The 25,842-nt window shown below is 38.1% G+C and overlaps 1 protein-coding gene across 3 annotated transcripts in view; it reads right to left on the bottom strand.

Moving 5' to 3' along the window:
• myripb (myosin VIIA and Rab interacting protein b) overlaps positions 1 to 25,842 on the bottom strand; it is a 147,188-nt gene that overhangs the window by 49,764 nt on the left and 71,582 nt on the right. For all 3 annotated transcript variants that reach the window (XM_043226570.1, XM_043226569.1, XM_043226571.1), the window contains exon 3: positions 2,265 to 2,486. In XM_043226570.1, coding sequence (XP_043082505.1) covers positions 2,265 to 2,486 — 222 coding nt within the window. The remainder of the gene's footprint in view (positions 1 to 2,264; positions 2,487 to 25,842) is intronic.

Genomic DNA, 25,842 nt, shown 5'->3' with positions numbered 1-25,842 from the left:
GTGTGACTGTAACATCTGAGTCAGCATCTCTCGCTCTCTTTCATATACACACAAATGCACACATGCACATGATACACCTACCTAAAAAATGTTCAGGGTAATTGAAATATTGACATTATCTGTATCATTATCTGTAACATTATCATATTAGCACAGAAGATGATTTAGACTTTTACCCCTATACATGATGACACGCACAAATGCACACACACACACACACACACACACACACACACACACACACACACACACACACACACACAAAGCATTACATCTACTGTAATTACTGTATATACTGTATGTAACAAAATCGTTTTAAGAAAAGAATATAAGCACTCCAGAAAAAAACACATCTGTTTATAATATTTTGACCCATAGTTATCCAATGTAATTTTATAAATGTAAATATACATTTGATTAAACCCTGTCTTAAACCCTGAACATTCCTTTAATTACAAACCCAATATAAATGCCATTATATTCTTTTTACAAAATAATTTGAAATGCTTTCCTTTTTATGCATAGATGATCATTACATACATTAAAAAAAAAACTTAATTTAGATGGTGACTCTCAGTTCTCTTAAAAGGCCATCTGACTACATAACTGCATTAATTTTAAGTAACGCATAATTTATTTTCTTGTTGCTATAATCAGTTTTGTGAGTGAAAAGCCAGGGTACAGTTGTCTCTTAAAATATTGCTAAGCAAGAGACATAGGAAATCATTATTTGAAATGCATGTTGATACGAAATGCATGTTGATATCTGTTAATATAAAATATGTGAGTCAGATTTTTAATACAGCAAACATTTCATGGAAAGAACATGAAAGGAAACTCTTTGAGAATTAATCCTGGTGGAGAATCCACGCCTCAGGCACAGAGTGAATGTACGTGAGAGAAAGAAAGATATGAAGAGAGAGCTAGACAGCAAATAAAACAGTGAGAGACAGTACGAGAGAAAAACAGCAAAGGATGATGGGATGCATTTTCCTGATTGATTCATATTGTGCTGCACACCACTGATTCACACTGCTGTACATTTTAAAGGGACAGTAACCAAAATAATGATTCAAAATAGTCATTCTTATTAGTTTTTACTCACACTTGTATTGTTACAGATCCAATAAAATAGAGAAACTCACAGAAAGAATCACTTCAGGTTTGGAATGACACAAGGGTAAGTAAATGACAGAGTTATATTTTTTTCAACACATATGCAAGACCACATGAACTGTAAATGATCATTGTAAATAATACTGTACAAATTTTCACAATCTCTCTTGCTAGTCCAACCTGTACTTATTCTCCCTGCTGTCTGCTATCTTTCCAGTCTTGCTTTGTGAAAAATGCTAACACACAGTCACACACACCATCAAATCTCCAATGGGCTGGGTACATATTCAGTAGTCGTAAAAAGCCAGCATTTAGTAAATCAAACAAGGCTGAAAAATGGTTATCTCTATTCAAGTATGAATAAATATCTGTGTAAGATGTTAATCAGGCTGTAGGCAAACATTCCATTGAAGTGACAATGCGCTAGATGATTAAAATGTTGATACAAACAATGCTAGTACCACTACTAATAATAATGCTGAAAAAAGTAAAAATAGAAACAAAACTGTTAAGCTTCATCAATCAATCCCACTTTATTTTTTGACACGGACCAGTATTGCCATAAAAATACTCCACAACACCTTCTTGCTTCATATTTCCATATCACTATACAAGTGCCAATTTTAACATAATATAAAATTTTTTGGTTCAATTTACTTTTATTCGCATATATCTTTTTACAGTACCGATTACTTCATGTCAGAAGAACTCAAGTTGAGGAGGAAGAACGTTTAACAACCTATTTTATTTTATTTCTTAAGTACACCAACAATGCTCAAGCACCTATTCAGAAACATGATACCAGAAAATTGTGCCTAAAACATAAATTCAATTGAAACCATTTAGCATTACATTTTAAAAGTCACTTATAAATAATCAAGCAATATTACGTGTGTTAAACATAATAAAGCTATAAAGATTTATTTAATTTTTTTTTTCCTTATTTCCATGTGCCCCTTGCAATCTGCTTGAACGATGTGTGTGTTGCCATGTTCACTAGCAGGTGTGGCGTCTCCCTTGTCCAGATGTAATTGCATAACACTGTTCATTTTGCAACATGTCCTTTTACCAGGAAGTACAGACATGGCCCCTCTATCCTTATGTGTATGTATCTACACACATGTATGTGTATGCCAGAGGACACTTACCTGCTCTTTTGGCAGGCGGCGCAGATATAGCCCCTCTCGCTTTGACTATAGGTGCGGCAGGATTTGCAGATGTTGTAGTGGCAGTCCAGACATGGGCGTTTGGGGTTGAGCAGGAAGGTAAAGGGAGAGCAGCAACGGATGCAGCAGTGCTCATTGAACTTGTGCTGCTTGGACAGAAGCAAACAGCGACTACCCTCCTCCTCCAGCTCCTGCTTCATTTCACTACAGAGAGAGATGGGGGGATTGGAGGGGAGGGGTTGGAGGAGAGCGAATGAGAGAAGGAGTGGGAGGGGTTAAAGGGAGAGGAGGGGGATGTGAACAAGGGGATGGAGAGAGAGAAGGAGAAAGGTGAGCAAGTGCATCTGAAGGAGAGGTTGAAGGCGCACAGTCATGCAGAATAATTGGAGATTCTGTAAGAAATGAAAAATTAAAGGTAGAATAATTCTGCGGAAGTGTGGGACATATGGATACAGTCTATTGCATTTTTCTTTGTCAGTCTCTGCTTATACACGCACACATAAACAGGCACAACAAAGCTAGACTGAAAAACGGAACACAGCCCACAGCAGATAGCTACTGTATTGCTGTCCTCTGAATTCTAGTGAGCTGCATTGATGGTCACATTTACAACACTGCTTAATTAAGCTTCAAAACATTTAGAAGTCTTTTTTTTTTAATCATTGGTTCGGATTTTGTATTGCAAGCTCATATGATTTCAGCAACCAAAGATTTATTACGTCATACTGTTTCGAGCTTTGGGGTGCTTCTCAAATGGAAGGCTGTATTCTAGTGAGGATGCATCATTTCTAGTCCAGTACATCTGAGGCTTCGAGGCTAGAGTCCAGCCCATGGTAACAGCACAAATTATAATTTCAAAGAATTAAATAGAAAATTCAATAAATAAATTATCTACATTATGCACACTGTAAAAAAAAAAAAAAAAAAAAACTGTAAAATTTATAGTGAAAAACTGGCAGCTGTGGTTGCCAGAATTCTACCCTAAAAATATATATATGGTAACAACGTTTTAGGTTTTATGGTTTTCACTTATATTTATAGTTAAATACTGTAATTTCATATAATGCTAATATATTTAATTTAATATAACTATTAAAGTACTGAAATCTGTTATGTACCTTTGAAATACAATGATAACCACCAAATGCAGGTAGGGATCAGAAAGTCACATGATGAACCGAAGACCATCACAAGCAGCTTTTAAATAGTAACATGTACGAAAGGTGCACAGTGTCATTTACACAAACACCATCATGGTGAGACTCATTAGATGTTAACATTAACATTAGATGTAACATGCAACCCCAATAAACAAGTTGGTCTGCTTATAATACTGTAGTCAGTAAATAGTACTGGCTCACCCATGGTCTTAAGCATGAAGATTGTCCTTTTTGATAAATCTGCACAACAGTACTAGGAGGAATCTACCAGCCACAGTCAACATTGTTATTTTAGCAATTATCAACTGTTCAAGATTTAAGGAATTCAATGGACATATGGGTCTATATTGTGATATGAACATGCTCAATATGGAACTAAACTAAAGAACTGAACCATTCAAGGCTTCTCAATTAATTAGCAAATATTTTACATTTTGTGATGTTTAATAGGCAGCTAATGTAATGCTGATAGAACCAGGCTAATGTGGTCGTTCTAGTATCAAGCTGGTCCATGTTTTTTATTAAGCTTGCAGGGCAGCCACCCAGTAATAGATTACAATCTAGCCTTGATGTCATAAATTCATGATTTAACTTTTCTACAACTGACATTGAGAAAAGAAAAACTGTTACAAATGCTAGAAATGTGACCTTTAGATGACAGATCACTATATAGTACACCCATGTTCTCGACTTATGAAAACTAATTAAGCATCTAGGGTTAAGCAGTTTTGTGTGTGTGTGTGTGTGGAGGTTTTTACTCTGATAATTAAACCCTTTACATTTCTCTGGAATTTATCAAGAAGAAACTTGCCATTCCATTTTTGAGAAGCAATAGTCTTAGCACTGAACCTTGTGGTGCTCCTAAAAATAACAGCATCATAACGTGTGATTGATATGATACATTTTTATTTCCTAGTGCAGGGGGCAGGGCAGGGATGCCTAAATAAAACAAAGCAATGGAACACAAAATATGGTTTAGGATCTGACTAAAACCAAGTAGAGGCTGCATAAATAAGGTACCTATGAAAGAGCCTTTGTGCAGAGTGTGCATCTGTGATCCCATGTGATGAAATGGACATGTATGTTATAATTACACCTAAACTATTAAAAGATTTACTTCCAGAAGTCATAGATCCTATTTTGACCATTATTAATTCATCATTGTCATTGGGATATGTCCCCAAAACCTTTAAACTGGCTGTAGTTAAGCCTCTTATTAAGAAACCACATCTTGACCCCAAAGATTTAGTAAATTACAGATCAATCTCTAATCTCCCTTTTCTGTCAAATACTAGAAAAGGTAGTATCTTCACAACTATATTCATTCTTAGACAAAAATGGTATCTGCGGGGATTTCCAATCAGGACTTACCATAGTTCTAAGACTTCTCTAATTAGAGTTAATAATGACCTGCTTCTATCATCTGATCGTGGTTGTATCTCGTTATTAGTGCTATTAGATCTTAGCGCAGTGTTCGATACTATCAATCACAACATTCTCTTGAAGATACTAGAAAACTATGTTGGCATTAGTGGAAGCGCCTTAGCATGGTTCAAATCATATCTATCTGATCACTATCAGTTTGTAACAGTAAATGAGCAGGTATCATATCGCTTACAAGTGAAATATGGAGTTCCTCAAGGCTCAGTGCTACGACCGTTACTTTTCAACCTATACATGTTCCCTTTGGGAGATATTATCAGGAGACATGGTGCTAGCTTTTACTGCTATGCTGATGATACTCAGCTGTATATTTCAGTGCAGTGATACACACCAAATTGACAATCTAATAGAATGCATAGTCAATATAAAAAACTGGATGATGAGTAACTTCTTGCTAAATTCTGAAAAAGGTGCTAATAATTGGACCTAAAAACCCCACATGTTATAATATAGAACACAGTCTAACACCTGATGACTGCTCTGTTAATTCTTCATCATCAGTTAGCAACCTAGATGTGCTGCTTGACAGCAATCTCTCCTTCAAAAACCGTGTTTCCAGCATCTGTAAAACTGTGTTTTTCCATCTTAAAAATATATCCAAATTATGACCTGTGCATGTTTATGACCTCTAGGTTAGATTAGTGGTTGTTCTGCATGCTTGATAAATAAACTTCAGCTAGTCCAAAACGCAGCTGAAGTATGAGGAAGTATGTACTAGGAAGTATGAGCATATTAGCCCGGTTCTGTCAACACTGCACTGGTTCTCTATCAAACATCGGATAGATTTTAAAATCTTATTAATTACCTTTAAAGCCCTGAAAGGTTTAGCTCCTCAATAATCAAGCGAGCTCTTATCACATTACAGTCCTGCACATCCTCTGCATTCTCAAAACTCAAAACTGGTTGTTTGATAAAACCTAGAATATCAAAATCGACTGCGGGTGGCAGATCCTTTTCCTATATAGCACCTAAACTCTGGAACAATCTCCCTAACTCTGTTTAGGAAGCAGACACACTCTGTCAGTTTAAATCTAGATTAAAGACACATCTTTTTGACTTAGCCTACACATAACACACTAATACACTTTTATTAATCATATCTGTCAAATTATTTTTAGGCTGTATTAATTAGATCAGCTGGAACACTTCTCATAAAACACAATGTACTTGTGACATAAAGAATGTAAAAAGAATTGCATCAACGCTAATATTAGTCTTGTTTTTTTTTTTTTATAATTCTGTTTCTCAGTTTGTATCCAGACTAGATGATGGATCAGCACCCAGAGATTATGTTCATCAGAGACCAGAACACCTAGATATGCTCCATGGACAGATCACCAGATCCTGATGCACACACACACACACACACACACACTCTTTACACACTTCACTTCTTTGATTATCATCAAATTGATTACAGAGACTGTCTCTGCATTTAATAACAAATTGTTCACTCTCGTCATTATCCATCCCTATCATTGTATTCTTCTACTTTATACTGTTCAGTGCTTTGATACAACCTGTGTTGTTAAAAGTGCTATATAAATAAATTTATTGATTGATTGATTGAAATGCTGGCTCCCTAGGGAGCTGACAGGTCAGCCAGACAACAGAGAAAAGTTCTAATGCCCTGACTCACATGCTATCTGTTCAGCTAGGCAGTTGAGCAATGTATTTAGTCTGCCCACTGCTACACGTCTCACATATCTACATATATCTGTAAGTAAGTGTAAAATCACCAAGAACAATTGATCATTCTATTATATTAATTGAACTCTAAAGCTTTGCATTCATTTTGATATATTTATATTTTGAAAACACATGCGCTGCTTTTGACCAGGACAAGCAAGCTGTTACATTCCAGAGCAGCATACCATACCAGTATCAAGCTTTTTGTTTCAGAGGAGGGGATAGAAACAGCATTTACCACAATGGGGACTAATTCATCCTAATTAATTGTGGAAAGCTTATGAAGCAGACACTGTTAAGCCATGAGGATGAGTGGAGATTTTGTGGATTTAGGAAACACATGGATGCATTTGAATACACACATGTGATGTGCATAATATTACTTTGGAAACATAAATTAAGACTTTAATGGTTTGAGATCATTTCTAAACTTGGTGTCATTGGTTCAGGCTCATATAAAATGTACTGTAAACATAATCTTTAAAAATCTTTAGAAAATAAGAAAATAAACACTAATTTTACATACTATACATTATATCTACATTCACGAGAAGCATTTCAAATTATTATATTTTGTTTTTTATTTATTTACATAAAATGTAGAATTTTAATATTAGACATTGTTTCCCTAAAACATGGCAAGCAAATTGTAGAAACCATTATCTCTACGATCAGCTTGCTTTGCAACACTTTTGGGAAACACAGCCCCAAATGTTTATGTAGTCTTGCAAAAAAAAAATGTTATAAGTCTTGGACATGTCCTTCCATCAATTGATGAACAAATGATGTTCTTATTCATAATGTTCACATTAATATGTTAGCACAGAAAGAGAGCCATCATCACTAATACGCTTCTAATGTTGGAAGCCAAGGAACATCAGCATCCAATGCTTGTGAATTATTTTATTTAAGTAGGCTCATCTATTGAGGTTTGATTAGCTGCTCGGACTGGGTATTAGTACATGTAAGATTGAAACAATGCAGACTGGAAAATGTGAAGTAATTGTTTGAGAACACTGGTACATTTGGTGCTGTCATTGTTGTATTTGATCTTTCATGTTCCCATTTTACATGATAGATCAATTAATGGCACATCATAAACACACAATTTGTCTTCATTATACCATATAAAGTTTTTCATTGTTTATTTTTCCAAAAGCTGCAAGGGCAGTTAATTATTTGTCATGTTATACCATCAACAAGCAGATGATGGAGTTGTTGAAACTATGCTCTTTTGTTTACTGTCAAATGGTCGACCACTGCTCTGTGTGTATCATGTTGCCAAATGTCCAACTCGATGGTACTAATTTGATTAAGGTGTCTACATGTCTATAATGCACGTCGATAAAGCAACTAAAATAAGAATACTCCACATATCAATTTGATTTGTGTTTACTTTGATATTGACTTTAGTCAGACTAAGGTAATTAACATTTAAACAAAAATGTTACCAGATATTTCTTTGGATAATTAAGTATATAATGTGTTATATTCATTTTAAATAATACAATATGAATACATGAGACTCAAGATGGAATGAATCATATTGCTATTTTTATAGCTTTTTTTGTCTTTCACACACATACCCACAATCACACATATACACAAAGGTCTATATTAATAATGAAAAACTGCCAGTTCTGTTTTAGTGAGGTTATTTCTCACCAATAACTAAACCAGGTGATATAAAATGGCTTTGGGGGGAAGAAGAAATAAATGAGATAAATAGACTAGAGAAACTAAATAATGAATGAGTAAACATAATTTGGTGTTTCCTTAGATATGTGAGCTGAAACAAACAAACATTTAATCAAAACCAGCATTGTAGAGAAATTATGAGTAGAGCACTGAAATTCACCTCCACCAGGCAGGCTAAATAGAAAACTTATTTGCATTACAGGCCAAATAAGAATATTTTGTCTATGTGTATGTAAATTTTCAAATACAGTCATAATACAATATTTATCTTATATGTGTGCTTATGTATAACTAAAATTATTCATGAGGGTATTTAACTTCAACCCTCCTTTACTTAACTGATAAGATCAGTTTTATGTACCAAAAACCTAACTAATTCTTATACACATTTGATTGCTATTGCTATTCAGCAAAGCTCCTGTATTGGAATCCATTAGACACTTCATGGATAGATCTACATGCAAGATTAGAGAGTGGTTAGAGATATTGATCTGGTTTTACTAGTGCACTGGAGTATAACATACAACCTTATTTGCCGAATCCATTTTAGCTAGATTAGAATAAACAACAGACAATGTTATTTACTGTACACAGTGAGTGCACTGTGACTTGAATAGTGGATGAACTGCATTGATTAGGAACAAAAATTATGTGCAATACAATTAAAGTGTGAATGAATGAATGAATGAATGAATATTTTAAAGCACACTGTATGTGAGAGAACCATTAACATTACATTAACCTATTAACATTACATTCCGCTGATACTGCAGAGATTGATAACTTCACCCAGCATACTCACAGATGGCACACACACACACACCTTCTCTCTCAGCCTCTCTCTGTTTTTCTCTTCCTGTGTGTCAACATGCAATCAGTCAGAAAGTAAGAGTGCAAAATTGTATACAGTTAAAATAACATGTTCATCCCATTAACAAATTAACATAAGACTTTAACGTAAATAATATAAACAATACAGACTTAATTCGGTGTAAAATAAAACCGGGACGCATACTTAACAGGTTTCAGAAAACTCACCCTTCTCTACTCAGTTGTTACTTGACAATAGAATTTACACAGTGACCAAATATTTAGCTCTGTACGCTTCTCTTCTGAAGCGATGAGTCACAGCACTCATAATTCTGGTCTTCACAGCTCTTTTGGGACCAGGGTCGTGCAGAGAATGTGTAGCCAGTTCAACTCATTTATACTATTAAAGCTGCTGTTTGGCTGTGCAGTGTGGTCTACAATAGCAAAGAAAAAAATGAACCTGTTAATTATTTCAGAGTTACAAAATATTAATTTAACGAGTTGCCGAAGGTCTGGAATATTGAATTATGAGGAGTATGCTTGGATGCCGTCGCTAAAAAAAAAGGCAGAAAATACACAGCACTACTGTAACCTTCTTGCTCATTAATTAAACATAATCAGGCCAGTCTAAGGTCTTTCAGGATGGAAGACAGACTGATGCACAGCATGTGAACTCACATCTGCACACACACCTACACAACATCCATTCTGGTCACAGCAGGAAAATACCAGGGGCTGTATATCGAAGCTAAGAGCTGCAAAATTTACAGCAGCTGTCCTTACAGGCTGTCTTGCAGATTCCTGCAAACTTCCAGTGCACACACACACACACACACACTGATATCGACCCCAGGAGTTTGATCTATCTCCACCTAGTTCTGTATTCATTAACAGAAGGAGCAAATAAGGCTGGACACACAGCAGTAGTATGACCTGTGGCTATATGACCTGTGTGCTGTGCTGTTACTTGAACAGAAGAGCATGTCATGGTCATAAAATATTATACACGACAAATCCTGCCAAAACACACTCACACACAGACATTCTATCTATCTAGCTATTTCGCTATCTGTATAGGATATACACATATACATATTGTAGTAGGTGCATTGTAATAGCCTTTTTATTTGAACAGAAGCTTAGTATATTCTTTTTCTTCTATGTTTTCTTTTTTATTATATAATACATAATTTGTTTTACTGCATTAAGTTAACCAAGACTTTATAATTATCTTGCATATCATTACTCTTTTGTTGCTTTTGACTGCTTCCATTGTCCTCATTTGCAAGTCGCTTTGGATAAAAGTGTCTTCTAAATTACTAAATGTAATTGTTTTATAGATATGTACTATGTTAACGGTCTTTGAAATACCTGGAAGTTAGAAATGTAAATATGTGAACACAACAGAAAGTGAATAAGACTATCATCAATACGCATTCACGATCTGACAAGCACTCGCTTGCAGCTCTGTGTGTATGGAAGTGTGTGTATGATAGGGTGGTATCCCAGTGACCTCAATAGGCTGTCCTTTGGAAGGTTATAAATAATTAATTCATCAACTCATTAATCTAATTATGGAGTAAATGCCAGGGTGTTTACCCTGTGTGCATATGTATAAGTGCGCACATGTCATTGGAAATCTAGATTTTTAGCTATTAACTGCTATATAAGTAGAATACACCAGTACAAAGGAACCTCAAATGGGTATCTAGTCTTTCAAAACAGCCACATCAGAAAGAGAACAGAACATCAGGATAAATAGCTGAAACACTCCTGACACTGAGTTCAAAAGACATTTTACTGAACGAAACTACATGTTCTTGGTTTGTTATTTTTGAAAAATGACAGCAGAACAAACATGAGACCACAGGCAACGGTGATGTTTGAAGTCTTTTGAAATCTCAGCAAGGACTCAACAACTGTTTTTATAGTCAATTTTCAAACAAATTGTTAAAGTAAAATTCCATATATAATATTTCTTCATCTTGAAACTAAATAAAGTATGCCAGTAATAGTACATAATAGACTCTCATTAAAATTGCATTTTGATACCACAGGCCCATGCTGTTTTCTGGAGTGATTATCAAGCGGGAGAATACTGAAGAACTTGAGCAGATTTTGCGTATACCAAGAAATCAGAAGTTACAAATATTATGTTAATAAAAATGTGAGCAATATTAAGCAGCAATATTACTTCTGAAGTATCATGTGACAGGTCCTGATACGATATTGAAGAACAAACTGAAAGGACGTCATGACTCACCAAAGCAAACCTTTCGGGGAGTTTGTTTTAACTCCTTTGAGGCAGACAAGCGAGCACCATCTTCAAGTCATTATATACATTATATATATCTGCTTCCACAGATATGTCTGCACCTGTGCGATCGCTTGTGGAGACTTTAAAAATTCAATGAAAGCAATTAATTCCTACAAAGAAATGACAACAAAGTTTGTGTCAACGAACCAGAGTTATGCAAAAGCGACGTAGAGACACATTAGATGGAAGTTTTCCAAAGCCATGAAAACAATGAGGTAGTAACAAAACAAGGAGAGGTAGTAAGCAAATAAATATTACACCATACTTCTGCTGATGTTGTTCTTTTTTCAAAGTGAATTTAAAAGTCATACAATAATTAAACATTTCTTATTATCAAACTTATGTGTCGCAAGTCATGTTTACATTAATCTACACCAGCAGAATGGGGTCAGAATGTTCAGAAATCGTATACCACCGCTCAGCCTTTTCAAACCTTTTGGAAAAATAACTTTGTTTGAAGCCTTAAAGGTTGCTTAATATTCAGCTTTGGATAAAAATACCCTCTAACAAGATAAACCTCTTGTGCAATTTATAACTAAGAATGAATATATTTTTATCCTGTTATTGTAATGTTAAGAATATAATTTTTTTCTACATATTTGCTATTACACAGTCACACAATTTTTATTTGGTAACTACCCACCCACACCCACACTATTCTGTTTTGGTGTAAACAATAAGCTACTTCATGGTACAAAATGCACAAAGAAAAGCATAAACACTTCCTCTTCCAAATGAATAGGCAAGTTAATAGTAGCCAAAAATATGCACAGATGTAAACAAATAGCATATCATCTAAATATCTTTGACTTACTATTTTCAACATGCTACGCTTGTCACAGTGTGGTGAGGGAATAAACACACGAAGATGAGAAATCACAATAAACGGTCTTTTATTAATCCACAGTGACAGCGGTGGAGCAGGTGGAGAAGGAGCCCAATGTGGATATGGAAAGCCAAAAAGTCAGAGCAACACAGAGGATCCAGAGGGCCAAGGCATAGCAGATGGCACCAATGAACAAGGCTGAGACGGGGATCCACTGGAGTTTGGGAGCCACTTCTGGGCTTGACTGGACCAAGGAGGGCTGGACAGGACCAGAGGTGATGAAAGAGAGAGGAAAGAGACCGGATCGACCTACAGTTCAGTTTCTCAGTCTATTAGATCCTTTTTGTGAGTCTTGCATCCCCAGATGCATCATCAGCTCACCCTCACCCATTTTGCAGTGGGCAGAGCTCCACTATGCACTCTTGCTGTCTGTGGCTTTCTTCACTGTGGCAAGCTTTGTTGCTGGTTCTGGCTTCAAGGTGATGAAAGCAATGTCACAATCCTTTGTGATGGCTCATCAGTCATGTTGGACTCTGGGTTTAGCACAGGGGAGATGGTGTACTGGCCTCTGGGTCCTGAGTGGGGCACCCACTCGATATAGGCAGCTAGGCTCTCTCAAGGACCGTCCCTAGACAGCTGCACTCATGTGCAGCTGTCCAGTTAGTGAATCAGGTTTCCAACAAGGAGGGTGGCACATACATGAACACACATACATAGATGAGACCAGATGAAGAAACACTGAACTGAATGGAACTTATAAAGGGGAGATAATGATGATAATTAAGACACACACCCGAACATAACAACAAATTAAACATGAAATGGAAACTAGGTCACACAGACCATACGTAGAGTGGAAAACACAACAAAACAGTCTTGGAGCACGACAATGCTCATTATTATGCAGTAATATTATTCAGGATGTCTAGTGTGTGAATTGGGATTCAGCGATTGATTACACATTTGCCGGTAAGTGTTGCATGTAATTTAATCAATCGATTGGAAATAGCTCCTCTAAGACATTATACAGCTTGGGTTCCCCCAGGATGTCACAGTACAGGAACGGCAGCAACAGTAGTCCTACTAATGGAGAATATTAAAAGATGTTGCAGCCAATGAAGATTCCTGGAAAGACATTCACTAGGCATGTTTTTAGTCTAATCTCCTACAGAATCTGCTTTTACTCTATTGGGTTAACTAGATTGCATTTGACAGGCCTGACAAGCCAAGCACTGAATCCTAGTCTAAATCTCCTCTGTGTAGCATAATCATAAATCTTCCTTTCTGTTGTTGGCTAGCTGCCCTACCCTCAGGACTTCAGCGAGAATAACAGAGATTGTTAGTGGAGCTCCATGAAATGTGAATGGTAGTACAGTATATGAATGCAATATGTCCAGAAGCAAAATAAGTTAAAAATAGTTAAAGATAAACATGTATAAAAGTGGGCTCTTGGATTTTTACTTTCTACATTTCTTATGATTCTGTGTCTGCTGCTAAATCTGTCATCCTCTAACCTGGTAATGCACTGAAGTTCACTAAAATATTCAGGAGTGAAATTTAATATTAATTATCATGTTTGTTTTAAGACCCTGAATGCTGCACCCACAGTGCATAATAACTGAAGGCTGCATGGCTAGAGTTGCATGAGAGGGAATTTTTCAGAGTTAACATTTTACCATGTGGGATTATGGGATATGTACACTTGATCTATAGCATATGGATATTAACACTCTGTAATTGAGGTACAAGGTCCGTTTGCATGAATAAATACTTGATTTGGAATATAATTATCAATATTTAATGATCAAATACTTTATGAATATTAGCAAGAAGACAGAACATGTATATTTACAAATAGATCAAACAGAAATAAATAAATGAATAATTAAAATAAACACATACAATAATAATTCTAATGAAAAATCTGTTTAATAAACAAACTGAAACTAAGGTTTTAGACTTTTTTTGGTAAATCTGACCTAATTAATTTATTGATTTATTATTGAATTTCTGCCAAGTAAATAGATAGAACTGAATAATACTTTCTTATCTAAATATTGTTACCTTGCAAATTCACAAGGTTTTTAAGGTTGAGCATATGGTGTGCAGAATCCTGTTAAAGAAACTTGGTTTAGAATGGACATCTGAGGGGGAATCTGTGGGACAATTTGCATTCTAAATGTTCAAATTTTGAATTGGTCTGTGCAAAAACTGCGACTAGGAAAATATGATTATGTTCCAACTATATCTATGTATTGTAGGCCCAATAGAACACAGTCTCTCCTTGGCCTGATTTTTTGTCTTTGCATCCATTTTCCTTTTTGTCCTCCTTCAGTTTTCTGCACATTCTCTCTCTCTCTCTCTCTCTCTCTCTCTCTCTCTCTCAATCTCTCTGTTATGGTCATGAACCTTCGTTGTTTTTATTCCTCATGTTCCTGTTTTTCCTTATTAGTTTTTTCTTGTTCCGTTCCTCGTTATGTGATTATTAGTGTATTAGTTTCTACCTGTTTTGAGTTCTCCCTGATTGTGTCACTGTTAGATCTTTTTTTTTATTTTGTTTGTCTTGGATTAATGTTGATTTAATGGAATATGTGTGTTGAAGCTGTGTATATTTTGGAAGTAAAGGATCTTTATATTTATATTTCGAGCTCTCTTACTAAAACCATATCCCATAACAGAATCCAAGGCCGATTCAGAAATGATGCAATTTGCTGCTTGTCTCCTCGCTCTCGCCTGGAAGGACCTCCCTTCTTCTCCTTCACTGATGAGTTCTGTCAACTGGCCACATAGGCCGCTTTGGATGATGGAGTCATTATCCATCTATTTTGGATCAGGGCCAGTTGCCATCGCCTTGTTGACCTCCCAGACACCACAAGGACTGAATCGGAGAAAGGCATTCTACCCGTGTCTGGCAAGCACCTGGGCCCGAGTCAAAACCAGCAACCCGCTCCTCCTTCCCGTAGATTCCACTCCGCAGTCACATACTGGAGAGCTGTTCCCATTACCCATGGATCCTGCTCTGCAATGATGGCCAGGAGAACTGTTCCAGATACCAACGGATTACGTTCTGCAATCACATCCAGTAGAACCGTTCCCAGATTCCGTTCCACAGTTCCGGCCCGGAGGAAAGCCAATGACAGTGGCTGATCCTCCAGAGCTCACTCTAGTGCCCGCTCCTAGAAACCCTCCAGTGGCTAAGCCTGCAGAGCGCCTGCCAGAGCACACTCTACCTCAGGCTCCTCCTGGGTGTCCGTCCTCCTCCTGAACCACCTTACACGGTCCTAACTGCTGTTTAATGTTTCTGTTTTTAGGTGCGAGGACGCACCTTTATGGGACGGGGGCAAACTGTTACAGTCATGGACTTTCATTTGTCATTATTTCCCATGTTCCTGTTTTATGTGATTATTTTTGCATTAGTTTTAAACCGTGTCTGTACACCTGTTGAAGCTGGATATATTTCAGAAGTAAAGGATCTTTCTTTACTCTTTCATCAAGCTATCTTACTACATCCACGTCCCGTTACTCTCTCACTCCCACACAATCTCACTTATCTCCATATTTCTGCTTTATTCATTCTAATAATACTAAACAGAATAAATAAAAAGATACAAATGGAGGCAGAAGGTCTGTTTTGTGAATGTGCTGCAAATGAAAAAAAAAGCAAAAAGAAAACATCTTCATCAGTTTAACACACTGTAAGGAGGCAGAAGCCAACGTCGAATCCATTTGCAGAAGTTTATTTAACAGGGGATGAAACAGCAAGCATAAACTGGTCTTTCTAGAGGTTCAGCCGGGGATTCTTGGTCCCCTCCTCTTCTCCATTTACACTACATCCTGAAGCCCACCTCCTCATTCAGGCTCAGGTAGGCCAGGCAATGGGTCAGTAACAGTGAAAAAGTCCGATTTTACAACAAACACAGGGGTAATCTAATAAATGATAGTGAGAAGGCAGGCAGAGAGTTGTAACCAGTAAGGCAGTTCAATCAAGGCAATAAGTCCAAAGGGCAGATTCGTGAAACGTGAGTCAAACAGGCAAAGTTCAAACACGTGGCAAACAATCAGATAATCGGTCGGGTCTGGCTCCGTGGAACTGCTCAATCAGAGATGGATCCAGGATGTCTGGGGCGGATTCCCATGATCTCTCCGAGATCCTGTATCCCTCCCAACCACCAGAGATACTGGAGCCAACCCCCTCTACACCTTGAGTCCAGTAACTCCTTTACCTTGCATGCATCAATGTCCAATAGGGGAAGTGGTTCAGGAGCCTCTTAGAAGCATGAAAGGACAGTAAGATTCGGTAGTTAGCAGGAAGCTCTAAAAGGTAAGTGACATTAATTAATAATTTTGAAAGGGCCAACATACCTAGGGCTGAGCTGAGCTTCCTGCTTGGTAGCCACAACTTGATGTCCCTCGTGGTGAGCCAGACCCTTTGTCCCAGTTGGTAGGGAAGATGTGGGTGCATTACTACTTCACCTGTGCATTAGACTGTGGGTGGTAGCTGGAGGTTAAACTGACATTGATATCGAGGTGTTTGTAAAAAGCTCTCCATACCTGAGATGTCAATTGGGTTCCTCGATCACTCACAATATAAGTCCTGGAAGTCCATAAACTCTGAACACATGGTGAAAAGGGGCCTGAGCTGTCTCCATGGCTGTGGGAAGTCCCTTTAGAGGGACGAGACGGCATGACTTAGAAAAGGGTAACTCTTTCGGGGTCTTGGATTGAGCACAAACTTGGCATGACTTGACGTAACCAATGATACCCTTTATCATCTCAGGCCACCAGAAGGAGTTTTGAACCAGACGTATGGTACGAGAAATACCTGGGTGTCCTGCAGTTAGGGAAGTATAAATCCACTGCATAATGCATTTTCATAATTTAGAGGGGACATACTGTTTTTTGGGCAGAATTTGTGCCGGCAACAGTTCATGTTGTTACGCTTATTGTAATTCCTCCATGATATCCCAAGACACTGGGGGAATTACACCAGGATTACAGAAGGGGGAAGGATGGGTTCAGGGTCTGATTGTTCTGTGCATCGTTTATACCTAACTCTAGAGTAGAATGCACATGGGTGTAATTTACCGGTCTTGCTAGATCGTTGCGAGACGATGGCTCCTATGCCACAGTCGAAGGTGTCAACTTCTACAAGAAAAAGGTAGGTCAGGATCAGGATGTTGTAGGATGGGGGCAGATGTGAATTTATCCTTGAGGGAGAGGAAGGATTGTTTGGCCTCTGAGGTCCACGTGAGCTTGGCTGGTTTGCCTTTGAGTAACGAAGTTAACGTTGAGGCCACAAGACTGTAGTTATGAATGAATCTGTTTCACCTTGAGGACTGATTTAATATCCTAGGAAGGAAGTATTTTTGTTACATGGAACTCACATTTCTCTGCTTTGACGTAAAGTCGATTCTCAAAAAGTCGTGCTAATACTAAATACTGTTAATACTAATACTGTTTGGCTTCAGACTTTGAGTAAATGAGGATATCATCAATATAGGCAATGATGTACTGGTTTATTATGTCTCTGAAGATGTCGTTGATGAATGATTGGAATACGGCTGGTGTGTTGGCAAGCCCATATGGCATTACCTGATACTCATAGTGTCCCCTAATGGTGAGGAATGCGGTTTTCCACTCATCCCCTTCCCTGATACGGATGAGGTTTGTATGTGCTGGTGTAAATGCACACCTCTCTGAGTTGTTCAACTGCTGATGGAACTAGAGGGAGTGGATATCGAAACTTGACTATAACGTTATTGAGGCCTCTGTAATCAATGCATGGACGAAGACCTCATCCTTCTTCTCTACAAAGAAGAATCCTGCAGCTGCGGAGGAAGTTGAAGGGTGAATAAACCCAGACAGGAGTACCTCTGAGACGTAAACCTCCATGGCCTGACTTTTTGTTCTAGATAATGGGTAGACTTTACTTTTAGGAGGCATGGCTTTGAGGAGAAGATCAATAGCGCAATCTCCAGATCGGTGATGCAGTAATTTTGTAGCTTGTGATTTACTAAAAACTGTGAATGATAACTGCCTGCTTGGATTCAGGACTCTCTACGGTGGTGGTAAAACAAGGTACAGGTTTTTGGGAAATACAATGTTCAATAATTTGAGGATCATGAGCGGCTAGCCATGGAAATCCCAAAATTATCTCATGCTGGAGGGAATCAGCTACGTAGGGAAATTGATTCTTGGTGAAAGACACCAACTTGGAGTTTTAAGGTCTTGGTTTACTTCTGGATCCCTTTACCAATGAGAGTATTGTCAATGGCTTTAATTTGGATGGAAAGATTACAAGGTTGAGTTTGAATGTTGTATTTTGATGCAAAATGGCGGTCTGAATCTATCATGGCTGTTAAATCAAGCGATACAGAATTGAACATTAGAGTTATAGGTAGAGTCAGTGATTTATTCATCCTCCTCCTGATTGATTGCTCCTGCTTGATTGCTCCTGTCTGCTGAGAGGTTGGTTTGTTTGTAGCTCCGTGTAGCTTCGCTCTTCAATTTATCACCTCTTCTCTAGCGATCAAATATAATTTAACTGTCTACATACCGTTGATACTATCAAATTAATCTAACTAATTAGACTGCTGTTAGTTCGCTTTAATCTAAAACTCGGCGGTGAGTTAGTACTCGTTAGCCGATTCACTTTCGCTCCCACCCATGTTTTCGCGCCTATTGTTGGCTTTTTTCCGCTCCTGTTCATTTGTTCCTCGCGCTTGTTTGCTCCGTTTTCACAAGCTCATCAAAACAAGAGTGGTAAGTGAATCCTTACGGTGAGTAAATGGCTTCTCCCTGCATCATCACTTGCACCGTCTGCCACATGTATAGCTTATCCTTCTCTGTTAGCGATCAGGCATTCACGTGTGATAAATGCAGGGAAATAGCTAGGCTGACAGAGAAGGCTCTTTTTTCTAGCACTTTAGATACAGTTGCTCCTTTGCACTTAAAAAAGATAAAAGAAAACAATCTGACTCCATGGTATAATGAAAACACACGCACCCTAAAGAGAGCAGCCCGGAAAATGGAGCGCAGGTGGAGAAAAACTAAATTAGAAGTATTTCGTATTGCCTGGCGGGAGAGTATCCTGTCATACAGAAAAGTATAAAAAATTGCAAGATCTGATTATTTTTCGTCCCTTTTAGAAGAAAACAAACACAACCCCCGGTATTTATTCAGTACAGTAACTAAATTAACAAAAAATAAAACGTCAACAGGTGCTAATATTCCCCAAGAGTATAGCTGCAATGAGTTCATGAATTTCTTTACTTCTAAGATTGATACCATCAGAGATAAAATTGTAACTATGCAGCCGTCAACTACAGTTTCACATCAGATAGTGAGCTTTAGATCCTCTGAGGAAAAATTACACTCTTTCTCCATTATAGGAGAAGAAGACTTCAAACTTGACAAACTTGTTAAATCATCTAAACCAGCAACATGTATGTTAGGCCCTATTCCATCTAAACTATTAAAAAATTTGCTTCCAGAAGTCATAGATCCTATTTTGAACATTATTAATTCATCATTGTCATTAGGATATGTTCCCAACACCTTCAAACTGGCTGTAGTTAAGCCTCTTATTAAGAAACTACATCTTGATCCCAAAGACTTAGTAAATTACAGACTAATCTCTTATCTCCCTTTTCTGTCAAAGATATTAGAAAAGGTAGTATCCTCACAACTGTATTCCTTTTTAGAAAAAAATGGTGTCTGTGAGGATTTCCAATCAGGTTTTAGACCATACCACAGTACTGAGACTGCTCTCATTAGAGTTACTAATGACCTGCTTTTATCATCAGATCGTGGTTTTATCTCATTATTAGTGCTATTAGATCTTAGCAACAGCATTCAATACTATCGATCACAACATTCTCTTGGATAGACTAGAAAACTATGTTGGCATTAGAGGAAGTGCCTTAGCATGGTTTAAATCATATCTATCTGACCGCTATCAGTTTGTAGCATTAAATGAGGAGGTATCATATCGCTCACAAGTCAAATATGGAGTTCCTCAAGGCTCAGTGCTAGGACCGTTACTTTTCAACCTGTACATGTTACCTCTGGGAGATATTATCAGGAGTCATGGTGTGAGCTTTCACTGCTATGCTGATGATACTCAGCTCTATATTTCAGCGCAGCCTGGTGATACACACCAAATTGAGAATCTAACAGAATGCATAGTCGATATAAAAAACTGGACGATGAGTAACTTCCTAATGCTAAATTCTGAAAAAACAGAGGTACTAATAATTGGACCTAAAAACCCCACATATAATAATCTAGAACACAGCCTATCACTTGATGGCTGCTCTGTTAATGCTTCATCATCAGTTAAGAACCTAGGTGTGCTGTTTGACAGCAATCTTTCCTTCGAAAGATGTTTCTAGCATCTGTAAAACTGCGTTTTTCCATCATAAAAATATATCTAAATTACGACCTATGCTTTCAACCTCTAATGCAGAAATATTAATTCATGCGTTTATGACCTCAAGGTTAGATTATTGTAATGCTTTATTGGGTGGTTGTTCTGCACGCTTAATAAACAAACTTCAGCTAGTCCAAAACGCAGCAGCCAGAATCCTTACAAGAATTAGGAAGTATGATCATATTAGCCCGGTTCTGTCAACACTGCACTGGCTCCCTATCAAACATCGGATAGATTTTAAAATCTTATTAATTACCTATAAAGCCCTGAATGGTTTAGCTCCTCAATACTTGAGCGAGCTCTTATCACATTATAGTCCTGCACGTCCGCTTCATTCTCAAAACTCTGGCCATTTGATAATGCCTAGAATATCAAAATCAACTTCGGGCGGCAGATCCTTTTCCTATCTAGCACCTAAACTCTGGAACAATCTCCCTAACTCTGTTCGGGAAGCAGACACACTCTGCCAGTTTAAATCTAGATTAAAGACACATCTTTTTAACTTAGCCTACACATAACACACCAACACACTTTTTATTATTCAAATCCTTCAAAGGATTTTTAGGCTGCATTACTTAGATTTGCTGGAACCGGGAACACTACTCCTAAAACACGATGTACTTGTGACATCGTAAAAAGAATGGCATCTACGCTAATATTAGTCCTGTCTCTTTCTCAATCTGTTTTCACAGTTTGTATCCAGACTAGATGGTGGATCAGCACACAGAGATTATGTTCATCAGAGACCAGAAAACCTAGATGCGCCCATGGACAGATCACCAGATCCTGATGCACACACACACGCACACACTAAGTCATTTACACTATCTGACACAGCTGCATTTAAAATTGAACTGGAAGTTAAGTGCTGGGCGTCCGGTCAGAGGAGAACTGACCCCAACTGAGTCTGGTTTCTCCCAAGGTTTTTTTTTCTCCATTCTGTATGCATGGGGTTTTGTTTCCTTGCCGCTGTCGCCTCTGGCTTGCTTGGTTGGGGACACTTAACTTCTAGTGATTTAATGTTGAATTGATTACAGAGACCATCTCTGCATTTAATAAGAAATTGGTCACTCTCGTCATTATACATCCCTGTCATTGTACTCTTCTACATTATACTGTACAGTGCTTAGATGCAACCTGTGTTGTTAAAAGTGCTATATAAATAAAAATGATTGATTGATTGATTGATTTATTCATGAGGAGAGAGAATGAATTTATATTCACCCTGGGTGTTGAGAATTTACAAGGGCATTCTTGGCTTTGATGTCCGGTGGCGCCGCAGTAAAAACAGAGACGATTGACGCGCTGTCTTTCTCTTTCTCCGACAGTTGCGAAAGCCCAAATTGCAGGGGTTCATAGTCATGATCATTTGATGCGGTGGCAGTGGGTTTCAGGTGGCTTGTTCGGTTAGCTTTACTCTTGGGTGCCTGCCTTTTCAAGTTATCCACCTTAATAGCTAGGGTAATGAAATCGGAAAAAGAAAAATCCTCACCTCTACAAGCTAGCTCCGTTTGCAGCTCAGGCTGCAAACTTTTCATGAACACCACCTTTCATTTCAGCCACTTTGAGCAGCCATTGTACGAAATTCAATGGCGATGTCCACAGCCGAGCGTTCATCTTGATGTATTTGTAGGATCTGCGTAGTAACATCCCTCCTTTCGGTAGGATATTCAAACACCTCACAAACTTGTTGTAAAAGATATTCCACAGGGTATCTTAATTGTGCGTCCGACTCCCAGACTGCTGATGCCCAATCCACATCTCGTGCAGTTAGTAGCAACACGATAATGACACCTCCGGCTTGAATTTATCGCCTTGGTGGCTGAGATACAATTTAACTCCATGAATGAATCCTCTACAAGAGTTAGCTGAGTCATCAAACTTGGGAGGGAGAGCAAAGCTTGGGAGTGGGAGGAAGGGAGCGGATGAGGAACTTGTGAGATGTTCGTTGACAGACTATAGTTTAATGAGTTGCTCCTGATAATTCTTCAAAAATTTTGTTTTGGTAAGCGAACGCCACCTGCAAGTTGGATACTTCTGCTGAATTCGTGGGAGGCAAAGTATTATGTAAGGAGGAGGCAGAAGCTGACGTCAAATCCATTTGCAGAAGTTTATTTAACAGGGGTTGAAACTGCAAGCATAAACGGTAGGCCAGGCAATGGGTCAGTAACAGTGAAACAATCCAATCTTACAACAAACACAGAGATAATCTAATAAACGATAGTGAGAAGGCAGGCAGAGAGTCGTAAACAGTAAGGCAGTTCAATCAAGGCAATAAGTCCAAATGGCAAGATCCATGAAATTGAGTCAAACAGGCAGGCAAAGTTCAAACACGTGGCAAACAATCAGATAATCAAAAACTCTCAGTAAGGCAGGTAGACTGGCAATACTTCACAACACTCTGAGGAAGGGCTTCTGGTCTTAAAGCCCTGGACAGGAAATGATAGTAGAAGAAAACAGAGGGAGTGGGGTACTGCTAGTACTCCGGTAATGGCTCCCTCTGCTGGCTAGGCATTACACACACATGCTACAAATACAACATTACAAAATACAGAGATACATAGGTTGAAACCCAGTCAAGATGTGCTGTTCAAGCTCTTTTGAAGAAGCACAAAGAAACGGGCAACGCTGAGGATCATAGATGCAGTGGTCGACCAAGGAAACTTAATTCAGCAGATGAAAGACACATCAAGCTTATTACCCTGCAAAATCAGAAGATGTACAGCAGTGCCATCAGCTCAGAACTGGCAGAAAACAGTGGAACCCAGGTACACCCATCTACTGTTCGGAGAAGTCTGGCCAGAAGTGGCCTTCATCGAAGAGTTGCAGACAAAAAGCCATACCTCTGACGTGGGAACAAGGCCAAGCGACTTAAGTATGCCTGAAAACATAGGAACTGGGCTGCAGAAAAATGGCAGCAGGTGCTCTGGACTGATGAGTAAAAATGTGTAATAGTTGGCTGTAGCAGTAGGTAGTTTGGTCGTCAAAGGGCTGGAGAGAGGTACAATAATAAGTGTCTTCAGGCAACAGTGAAGCATGGTGGAGGTTCCTTGAATGTTTGGGGCTGCATTTCTGCAAATGGAGTTGGAGATTTGGTCAGGATTAATGGTGTTTTCAATGCTGAAAAATTGTCATGTTAAATATTGAGATGATATAGATTACTTTTTCTTCATTCATTTAGATTACTTTTTGTTACTTTTGTTCATTCACTGCATTTTGTTCAATTATGAAAATAAATGTTTAACACTTAAATTTTTTTGAAGCATTCTTTGTTTGCAGCATTTTTTCACCCCTGCCTACAACTTTTGCTACAACTATATATATATATACAGTGTATATATATATATATATATATATATATATATATATATATATATATATATATATATATCAAGTAAAAAAAATTACATTGATCTGTAAATCAGGAAGGATGTAAAATCAGAGAAAGAAACTAGACTCTGTGAAAAAGAGAGCAGTGCTGCTGTGTGCTGCTACAGCACTTGTCATTTTTTTGAGTGTGTGAGAAGCAGATGAGCTCTCTGGAGGAGATGTGATGTTCTTGCACAGCAGGGTGCCACTCTGCACCGTAATGCCAGCCTCACTACTCATCTCTGCCTAATGCTTTCTTTCTCTGTTTCTTTTAGCTTCCTGCTCTTTGGTTACAAGTTTTAACTCATACTAGGTTTTCAAGTACTGTGAACGGTCAAAAAAGTCAGTTTCAGTCAAACTGAAATACATTTTTTCTTTCTAAATAAATAAATAATTAATTAAGCATGCACACTTCAAAGAATATCTGCATCTGACATGGAGTAGAACTCTTAATGGCCCCTTTTCACTACTGCACCCTCTCTTTCATGTTTCTGCCCCCAGACTCAGCAGCTTGTCACCCAAATTGGTTTAACAGCATAGAGGTTATAAAGGTCAGGAATCGGCTGTTCAGTGGAAGTTTTTGGACTGGCTGGACTGCAAAGTGGTACTATTTAAAGAATAACTGTGAATCTAAATCTAACAATGTGAACTGCAGCTTTGCCAGAATGTAGATTCAACATTCAATACACCAAAATCCCATAGTGACATTGGAAAATTTAGCCTACTACTGAGACAATGCACACTGGCCCTGTTTACACTTGGCATTAATATGTGCCTTAGGTAACCCTTCAGTTCAGTCAGGACAGATTTTGTCTGATGAGCTGAAATTGTTAAAATAATGACAAGAAATGTCTTCACACCTTTGTTCATCATGCTTTTTATCATGGCTTAATTTGTGCGACAACAACCTGGTTCCAGCACTACTGTAATCCAATCTGGCACCTCATTTTGGCAGATTTTTTTGCTGCTTCTGAGGATACTCACCTGAACAGCATTTACATCATTTTGTGTGTATTTGGCTGCTTAAGCTCAAAAAACTACAAAAAATAACATATGACACTTGCGAGGCAGCTTTAAGAGCATGCATTGGATGTGACTGAGCATACAGCATGTGAGTACAGCATGGTTTAAAAATACTTTTAAAAGATGTACAAATTATACTTTTTTTTTTGGTGACAATGTAACAATGACCCGATTAGGCAAGTGAAAGGTCTATCAACGTTTCCCGAAACGTGAGCAAAAGTCTTGGATCAGTGAGCATGTTGATGTTGTACAGACTAGATGCAATGATGAGAGAGTGAAAGAGAACGTGACAAGATGTGGTACAGCTTAATCACTCATCATATGGTTTTCAAATGACTGATTCAATCTAATAATTTATGTGGATTTGTTTTCTCATTTAACCTACTAGATTGAATGTTGTCAGGAATGCCCCATTATAAAGTTGAAAGTGGCTGTAATGATTAAAATTATAGACCACAGTTATACAATCCTCCATATATATACACACACATACACACACACTGTCACGTACTGGTCTATAAGGCAGACACAAGGATTTAATAAACAGGTGAGTTTATTTACAGATCAAATCAAGAGGGAGAGCATTCAAGAGGGAGAGACTCCTCTAAACTTGAAAGCAACAGTCTTATCTGAGATTGTTCCCACAGGCATGGTAGGAGATCGCCAGGCAGGCAGATGAGACCAGTGTTAGGTAGGTAACCTTGAGGTAAGGGACTGCATGACATTACCCCCATCCCAACAGGCATCTCCTGACACTCAAGAACAGCGACGGGGATGACCGCGCCCCCTAGGAG

The sequence above is a fragment of the Puntigrus tetrazona genome, chromosome 24, assembly GCF_018831695.1.
Source record: "Puntigrus tetrazona isolate hp1 chromosome 24, ASM1883169v1, whole genome shotgun sequence".
In the NCBI taxonomy this organism is placed as follows: domain Eukaryota; kingdom Metazoa; phylum Chordata; class Actinopteri; order Cypriniformes; family Cyprinidae; genus Puntigrus; species Puntigrus tetrazona.
Note: the sequence above shows the minus strand (reverse complement) of the source record. Positions and strands in the feature narration are given on the sequence as shown.